Raw genomic sequence first — 10000 nt, 5'->3', positions numbered from 1 at the left:
CAAATAACGTTACAAATCTCGCCGTTATATTTACCTAAACTGTTACAAATGCTATTTCTATTCTATCTACCATCACCAACGGATTCGCTAACACTACTGTCATCCTCTCCCTCAGATGGTGTTGTACATGGCCATCGTAGTATACGCTCCTGCCTTGGCATTGAGCCAGGTAACAGGCATCCAACTCCACCTGGCCGTGTCCCTCATCTGCCTAGTGTGCATTTTCTACACCACCTTAGGCGGCATCAAAGCCGTCCTATGGACGGACACAGTGCAGGTTTGTGTATGGGACGGGATGCTGAGAGGAAGGATCATGTCAGTTATTCATGAAAAAGGTGGAAAAATAGTCACGGGTCTCGTTCCGAGTTTATTCCTGACCGGTTTCGCTTGTAGCTTCTTCAGAGGAATGAATTCGCTCTGAGAAGGAAGCTGATAAGTATTCTAAACAGACACGTTCCTCAAGGACTGCCTAGAAGAAGAACAAGTCTTACCCAGATCAGCACCAAAACACCTACACCACCCACACAAACCCTTCAACATTCCTCTGAAAAAGCTACAAGCGAGACCGGTCAGGAATAAACTCGGAACGAGACCCGTGACTTTCTTTTTCCACCCTTTTCAACTTGTCACAATGTCTCAACATCTACGCTTCGTCAACAGTTCCTCGATTTTCTTTAGCTAAGGTTTAACACTGTAGTCTTAAAGAAACCGACAGCAGTTACGGACATTTCCGTGGATATTTAAGTGATGGAAGGTTGGGTCTCTCTATGTATTATGTGAATGTGCGGGGTTCTATGTCACTGACAGGGAGAAAGAAGAGGTGGAGGAAGAAGAGGAGGAGGAATAGGAGGGGAGGAGTCATAGATATGGTCTACAGGTCAGGAGAAGGGCGAGTGCGGCTGTACAGTGTCATGACCTTTGACGTTTGCCTCCTTGGAGTGACTGATGTAGAAACAAATGAATAAAGGATAACAAAGGAGAAGCATGCCGACAGGAGACCTTTTGGTCCATAACTAGGTCAGATACGCAAAAAAAAAAAAAAATAAATAGAATAAAATAAAATAAAATAAAATAGAATAAAATAAAATAAAATGAAATAAAATAAAATAATGATGATAAATGAATAAATAAATAAAAATATAAATAAATATCATAATAATATAGATCATGATAGATGAAATAAGTAAATAGATAAATAGGTAAATTTAAATAATAAACAAACAGGTAAATAGTAAATAATAATAAATTGACAGATAAATAATAATAAATGAAAATCAAAGAAATAAACAATAAACAAACAGACAAATAATAACAAGCAAATAAATAAATGACATAAAATAAATGGCAGCCATTACAGCATCTTGCTTAAGTGTTCGTGATCGATGAAACGACGGTGGGGCAGTTATTTGTCTGCTCGATTTGTCACATTCGATTATAACTTTCTAGAATGATTTTCCTTTTATTTCGAATATCACTGCGTTTTCCTTCAATTATCTACTAACATCTGCAATGTCATTTGGCTTTCTCCGATCTTTATCGACCCCATTCAACATAGGAGGAAAGACGGTTCATAGTGTGTTGTTGTGGTCTAGTGTCAGACGATGTTATTCAGTTGAGGGACGGACGGGGATGGTAGATGGGGTTGCGTAAAAGAGTTCTATTTGTTTATTATCTAACTATAACATGCTTCTATTTATTTGATTTATTATTATTAATATTATCATAATTTTTATTTGTTGATTTATTTAGCATTATCATATATATTTTTTTCACATCCGACCTAGTTATGAACCAACAGGTCTCCTGTCGGCCGCATGCTCCGCCTTTGTAATCCTTTGTAATCATCCGTGATTTCCTTTTGCCACAAACCGTCCACCCTCCGCGTGACTAAAATTGTTTGATTTCGTCATCCTGAGCGAGCAAAGACAGACATAGATCATCGTAATGTACTGTAGATATTCAAGACATTGAGCACCTAGCGAGAATAAGACGTATCAGGTGTCTTAGTGGTGTGCGCGCGTTCGTGCGTTATGTACTCATTCAATTGTAGTATACAAGAACAATGTTCGCGAGGTCCTGTTATCACACCTAGAATAAAAATTCATGCACCTGTGTGTGTGTGTGTGTGTGTGTGTGTGTGTGTGTGTGTGTATGTGTGTGCGCGCGCGCGCGTGTGTGTGTGTGTGCGTGTGTGCGTGACCAAGCGCACGTGTTACAAGACCAAATTTTTCCATCATTATTCCCTCTCACGACAGAGTTCCGATGTCTCCTCCCCCTCCTCTTCCTAGTCCTCATTTCGACAAGCATCTAATCGTCACATGTGGCCTTGAATACATCCCTTCCACGACATGATGCATTTTTCTAAATCAATATCTCCCCTTGGTGTTCTATTGACAGCAGAGAGTAATCTATTCTGATCCCTTACGTATTGGGTGAATCTTTTTCTTATTAACTCGTGTTTATATTCTTCAATTGTTCTTTTCTGTTGACCACCAGTCCATTCTCTTCCTCTCTATAACAATCAACAAACCCGTTTCATGTCGGATAACATACATACATACATATACCAAGGCTTTTTCCCCCTTTCAAGGGAGGTAGCCAAAAAGGGAAAGGCATAAAAACACTCCCACCCATTTCATCCCTAAATACACTCCACACCCCTCCCACCCTCCCTCTCATCTGAGCACCTCCTGGATGACGGGTCATCCCTGCACCTTGGCCACCGGATAACACTTTTTTTTATATATCATGACCACATCCAGGCTATTCTATTCTTCTTTGTGGCAACTCTTCTCGGTAGAAAAGGTTTCAATAAATCGATACATGCCTCTACTATAGACAGACTTTTCCTGTGGACTCCTCTACTTGCTTCCCTCCAATCTGACATTCTGTCCTTCGCAACCATTTCCTCTGGAAGTCCTTTTATCATTCCTGAAGACTTTCTTTAAGTCCTCACATGTATCCCGTTTTCCTTTTTAATCCTAAGTCCCCACATGTACCTTTTCCCATTCCTGGACACTCTCTTTAAGTCCTCACATGTATCCCACTTTCCTTATTAATCCTAAGTCCCCACATGTACCTTTTTCCATTCCTGAACACTCTCTTTAAGTCCTCACATGTATCCCACTTTCTTTAATAATCCTAAGTCCCCACATGTATCTTTTTCCATTCCTAGAGATTTTCTTTAAGTCCTCATATGTATCCCACTTTCTTTAATAATCCTAAGTCCCCACATGTATCTTTTTCCATTCCTAGAGATTTTCTTTAAGTCCTCATATGTATCCCACTTTCCCTATTAAGGGGACCCCCCCCGCCCAAAATATTTTTTTCTGAAGGATCTTGCTGATTTTTTCTGTGTGATATCTAGGTCTGAGGAAACCTTCACAGCATGAGTTTTATTCAGATCTGACGAGCAGTTTTTAATATTTAATAAAAAACGTAAAAAATACCATATTTTTGGGCTTCTTTCAAATCCTATCTCCTCTTACAATTTTTATTCGATGTCTTTCATTTTACAGCAAAAGAATCTTCTACATATATAAAAAACAAAATAGAAAGCTTTTTTTAATATCTTTGTTTATCGCCGAGGAAAAAATATATAAAAAATTTATCGAAAAAAAGCAAAATTTTGACTTTGACACGTTATTAAAAAAAAATATTTAACATATGGAAAAAACTCTATTTTATTTTTTGTCATTTATCTAGCTATTAAGAGAGACCTCATATGCAAAAATCGGTTGAAAATTGAGGGAGGAGATAGACTTTGAGTATCAAAAACTTACATTTTTCAGAAATGAGTGTTAAAGTTTTTTTTTCCTTAGTTTGACTAAATTTTACATTGGACCTCCTAAGACCCATTGAAAACAGGTTCCATTGTATTTTCATGTTGATTTTGCATCTTTCAAGTAACTCAGGCACTTTGTACCCTCCTACAGTGTATGATATTATTCACTCAAAGTGAGGGTCTCATAAGCCGCCACCTCACTCTTTGTCGCAAAGTTTGAGTTCTTGGTCTAGAATGACCCAGCAAGGTAGTCTGATTGCTGGGATTCAGCTCTCTTTCTTTTCTTGGGTTTCCTTTCTGGTGTTGGAACAGGCTCTTGCTGCATCAGGGACATCACTGTGAGGTTTGAGACTCTAAACCCAAGATGTTGCAACAAGGAGGCATCCTTGTAGCCACTTGTTAGCAAACAGTTGTTTGCGTAGAGACAACTTGTCTGATATAGGTGTAGAGGACAGAGGATCAGGTGCTGAGGATGTGGATGTAGATGGAAGGGAGAGAGCTGCTGGAGGGAGTACTAGTGGTGGTGGCGGAGGTGGTGATAACAAAGTTGATGCTGGGGTTCTTTCTTTCTCCCCTTGAGTTGCTAATGTAGACGTTCTTATCTTCTGCAAGTGTGCCTTTTGTTTGGATAGCTTAGGCATGGCTAATATCTTCAAATATCTCTTCACTGAAAAATAGATGCGAATTTCACACGGCAAATTAGTGAATGCGGCAAGCTAACGTGTACATGTCCTTTACTTTGTAAGGCTCAGGCCACTGCCAGTCGTGCAGGCTGAACTTCCTCACACCACATACTCACGTGCATGCCAGACGTAAGAGAAAACTTTATGAGTGTATCAAACGCAAAAAAATAGGGTAAAATATGGTCAAAACGTATGTAAACAATGGTCGTGCGCAGCATGTGGCTGCCGGGGGGAGGGAGGGTAGGCCCTTTAAACCCTTTAAAAATGGCGGTACGACAAAAACACTTTACCAGCATCTAGAGCAAGATCCCTACTATGTATTTATGCAATAAAAAACAAATCAAATTTTTCTTAAATCTGAAATCAAATTTTTCTTAAATCTGGGGGGGTTGCCTTATCAAAAAAAATCTTCTCCAGAACCAGGTATACACAGTCTACCTATTCATCTCTCTCGTCCAGCACATCAATCGTTCTTGAATAAGAATTTAACAATTCGAGAAACATGGCCCTACTTCTCTGTATCCAAATTGACTGTTTAGATATTCTTTTCTTCTAAATATTTTACCCCGCCTCTCTTTTAACCCATTCAACTCCGATGACAAGATGTCTTGTCATTTGGTCAAATAAAACAAAAAATCATAAAACACCAAAATGTTTGATCAAACACCAGAAAAATATGACGTCAGTCCTCGCTTCGCTGCGAGCGAAGCGAGGATCGACGTCATATTTTTCTGGTGTTTGATCAAACATTTTGGTGTTTTATGATTTTTTGTTTTATTTGACCAAATGACAAGACATCTTGTCATCGGAGTTGAATGGGTTAAAATTCTCTATCACATTGGTGATAATTAATAGTTTTGGTAATCCTTTTTGTTTCCTCACGTTTAAATTGGGGCCACGTTAGCCTCCTTCCAATCCCAAAGCACTTTTCCTTCTTCAAATGAACATACAATTGACTCTTGAATCTTGTCCTCCTGTTTTCCTTTTTCTTCTTTGAATAATCAATTTGATATTTTATCAGGTAACATGTTTTTCCTAAATATAGGGTCTCTAGCAATCCATATACACTCTGCATTTCTATTATTTTCTAACGTTCTGTTTAGTAACCCCCTCTTCAAAGTCATTTTCTTCGTAATTATAAACAGGAAACTTTAATTCATTATTTCAAATTGTGTTTTTGGATCTTCATAGGCTATTCCTATTAGTTTCAGACTGGTGATTTCTTCCGTCTCTTAATTTACCATTAAGGAATCTATAGAACAACTTTGTCTTTCCATTTACCAATAATGTCTTTTACAAAGCGTGTGTGTGCGTGTGTGTGCGTGTGTGTGTGTGTGTGTGTGTGTGTGTGTGTGTGTATGTGTGTGTGTGTGTGTGTGTGTGTGTGTGTGTGTGCGTGCGTGTGTGTGTGTGTGTGTGTATGTGTGTGTGTGTGTGTGCATACAAATACACGTGTGGGGATGCATTCATGTGTGCGTGGGCGTGAGTGGAAATGTATGTTTCCATCTGAATATCTTCATACAACACCATATACAAGTGTGAGTGCGTCTGTGTACATGTACGTGCATGTACGTACGTACATAGGAGACTGCGTGTGTGCGTATACATTTGTGTACGTGCGCATGAGAACCACTGTATTTATTCTCTCCCAGTGGTACACGTAAGCACATGTATGTATCATGCAAGCGTGCTTGCCTGTAAGGAGTCTGTCGGGTTTCCTCATGCACCCCCCAGCCGTGACGTCACATCCTCCTTAACCTGATGTCCAACTGCTTAATCGACGGCGGTCGTGAACTGAGACCAGCCTTACTTACAGAGACATCGGGCAAATCCTTCGCACACAAGCGACTGTACTGTAGTCAGACATTTCTTTGCCAATCTTTTTGCAAGCGTTCACGCACACAAATGTACGCGAGATTCAAACGCGGGACATCATGAACATAACTCCCCTTCCCGTAAGATACGAGTAGGTAAAACACACACACACACACACACACACACACACACACACACACACACACACACACACACACACACACACACACACACACACAAACACATGTACGCACACACGCAGACACAGATACACATATGCAGACACATACACACACACACACACACACACACACACACACACACACACACACACACACACACACACACACACACACACACACACACACACACACACACACACACACACACACACACTGGTGGTGGGAAAGGAATTGTGTGTGTGTATGTGTGTGCATGCGTGCGTGTGAGTGTGTGTGTGTATGTGCGTGTATATGCATGTATAAGGTCACATCATTACCCATAGATCGGGCCACATGAGATTTAAGCTCTCATCCAGAAGGATAATAGTTGCCGCTCGCGAGTCCAACACATGATCCAAGGCTATGATGAATTTCTCTCTGTTTTGATGATATAGTGGTTAGCGTCGAGGGCTGCTACGCTGCATAACCGAGGTCACACCCCATTCAAAGTATGAAAGATTCACAGTAATGAAAACCGTTACTGACCCACTTGAGCAAAGAGATGGAAGGGTGGGTGGAGTGTGTAAGGTCGAAACATTATCCAAGGATTAGGATAAGACCTCTGAATTCTCATCGGAAAGGATAATGGCTGTCGGTCACGAGTCTCGCACGTGTTCAAGACTATGGTGAGTCACATGTACACACACACACACACATACACACACACACACACACACACACACACACACACACACACACACACACACACACACACACAGACTATGAAAATTCACTTCAGACACATAATGACACTGACATGCGCACACTCATGAAAATTCCTCTTAACCACATGATAGAACACACAAATACACACACGCACACACACACATACACGCGCACATTCCAGGAACACAATTACAACACATGAGAAGGCAAAGTTGGCCATGCTCAGCTTGGATATACTGCTTCTCCTTGCTTCCGTAATGCATGTCATGCGTGATACACGTCTTAGCGATGTCTTCCATGTCTCCCTCTTGATCCTAGCCTCACTATTGAATATGCAGGTGTATGCTCCACGCTTCCTCCCACTCCCCTTGTAAAGGAGTAGCCAAGACAAAGCATGACTCTTTTCGGGAGAAAAATACCAAAAAGGGAAAATCCTCACTCTGATGTCTGATGACGACATACTGTAGTCCTCAGTTCGTGGATCAGAAGCAGAAAACCTTCCTCGATCTTCAAAAATACCCGAACTCGATCAAGAAGAAACGTCAACACAAGGTGTGCAAGTCAGCTTAGCAGAGAGAAACCCTAAAAGTAAAGAATCAATGGTCGGTTGACGAAGCGGCCGAAATCCGGATGTCTGATGATAAAAATAACAAAGCCATCTATGGTTCGTCTGATCAAGGAAAAGTGCCCATACGAAGCAAGGTTGATTCGGCATTGCTGAAAACAAAAGAGGGCAAGGTGGAAGGAACACTTTCAAGAACTTCTGAAGAGCAATCCGCTCATCAACGAAGAAGATGTGCTCTGCCACCTGCCCAGTCGAGACACCATCGACGATCCCAGCACTCAAAAATAGCAAAGCCCCCGGCATCAAAGGATTACAAAGGCAAAGCATGCCGACAGGAGACCTTTTGATCCATATCTAGGTCGGATGCAAAAAAAAAAAGAAAAAAGAAAAAAAAGAAAAAGAAGAAAAAAAAAAAAAAAAAAAAAACATATTAATAATAAATTAAAACTATAACAATGTAAATAACAATTAAAATACATAAATAAATGCATTGGTATAGTTGAATAACAAACAAACAGGTAAATAGTAAATGATAATAAATTGACATATAACTAATAATAAATGAAAATCAGACAGACAAATTATAACAAAACAAAAACAAATAATATAACATAAATTATAATAATTACAGCATCTTACTTAGGTATTTATCTAAATGATTCTTAAAGCTTCGAACTGAACTACATTGCACTACCTGTGCAGGAAGTTTATTCCATTCATTAACTACACGGTTGGCAAAGTTGTTTCTACCTACTTCCAAATTGAATCTATTTCAACAACATTTCCACTGAGATATTCAAAGAAGGAAGGCCTCCGATTAATCAGCAACTACATCACCTTTATCATCAGGGTTTCTATCCATGAAAACATTACAGCCGATTTGAAAGATGCAGTAATCGTCACCACATACAAACGAAAAGGAGATAAAGTTGAATGTAAGATGTGCTGTGGGATCTTCCTGTTGTCCATCGCAAGAAAGGTCCTAGCTCGCATCATCAACAGTCATTTTCAAGCCGGTTGCAAATACATTTCTTCCCAAAACCCAAAGCGGTTTCCGGTATTCATGGACAACAGACCTAACTTTGGCTGTCCGCTAAACCCAAGAAAAGTGACAAGAGCAACACCAATCACTTCTTTACCTGGCCTTCATAGACCTCAGCAAAGCTTTTGATAACATGTCACGCGTTACTGTGGAGGGTCTTGTAATTTCCTCATGATGTCATGTTTGCTACTGTTCTAGTGAACAGCGCAACGTCTGAAGCCATTAAGGTCAAATCGGAGGTAAAGCAGGGATGCATCATCGCTCCAACGCTATTCATCGTTTTCATTGCCACCATCATGCACCGGATCAAGGAAAAACTACCATTAGGGATCAACATTATTTACTGAGCCGATGGCAAATTCCTTTTCTTTAGTTAACAGAGGTCCAAAAGCAAATCGTCCACCATCTCCCTCTTGGACGTCCAAGATACAGATGACATATGCGTGTCATTCCACACCAAATGGTCAAAACTTCTGATGATGTCCATACCAAACTTGGTTTTCTTGTCAACCTGAAGAAAACTCAAATACAGTGCCAACCACCTCTTCTTGATATTCACCCGATAGCCCCTGCTATGACACTCAATGGACAGATCCTGGAAAACAGGAGTCACTTTCCATACATGGACAGACACATGTCAATAACAGACGACATTGACGACATCGGGTCAAATGGGCTGGAACTCCCTTCGACCGATTTCGCTCTCTCGTATTTCTAAAGACAATCCTCCGAAGTGAGACAAAAATCCTTGTATGGACAGAGCAGTCACTATTCCAACCCTCTTGTACGGATTCGAGACCTGGACAATATATCGCCGCCACCTGAAGAACGATACGATCAACGCTGAGTACGAAGCATCCTTTACAGCGGTTGGGAAGACCACAGAAGCAAACGCCGGCGTCTTGGCCAAAGCGAAACAACAGAACATCATCAAAGATAAACTACGATGGGCTACTCTGCAAACAAATTTTCTACCTCCCGCAGACCACACTGTACCGAGGAAACTACGGAGAGAAGTAAAGAGGGTTAGTGAGACCTCTTGATCTTTACTGGTTAGTAAAAACTGAACTGATTTTACATGATGCCGGAAGCTGTATACCGCGTGGGCAAGCCCCCCGCGGGGCATCAAATTATCCCTATTTGCATTGGGTTAGGTCAACTTTGGGACACACTGAATAAGCAGGTGTGTACGTCAGGTCGCAGCGCATCATTTCTGATACACGC

The 10000-nt window shown here is 40.6% G+C and overlaps 1 protein-coding gene across 1 annotated transcript in view; it reads left to right on the top strand.

Annotated features, from left to right (window-relative positions):
• Positions 1-10000, top strand: part of LOC143025651 (sodium-coupled monocarboxylate transporter 2-like) — a 94348-nt gene that overhangs the window by 37190 nt on the left and 47158 nt on the right. Inside the window, exon 4 of the mRNA XM_076185643.1 lies at positions 116-277. Within this exon, the coding sequence (XP_076041758.1) occupies positions 116-277 (162 nt within the window). The remainder of the gene's footprint in view (positions 1-115; positions 278-10000) is intronic.

This window comes from Oratosquilla oratoria, chromosome 5, assembly GCF_046742065.1.
Source record: "Oratosquilla oratoria isolate Oo_2021 chromosome 5, ASM4674206v1, whole genome shotgun sequence".
NCBI lineage: Eukaryota > Metazoa > Arthropoda > Malacostraca > Stomatopoda > Squillidae > Oratosquilla > Oratosquilla oratoria.
This window is presented reverse-complemented; position numbering and strand designations above follow the sequence as displayed.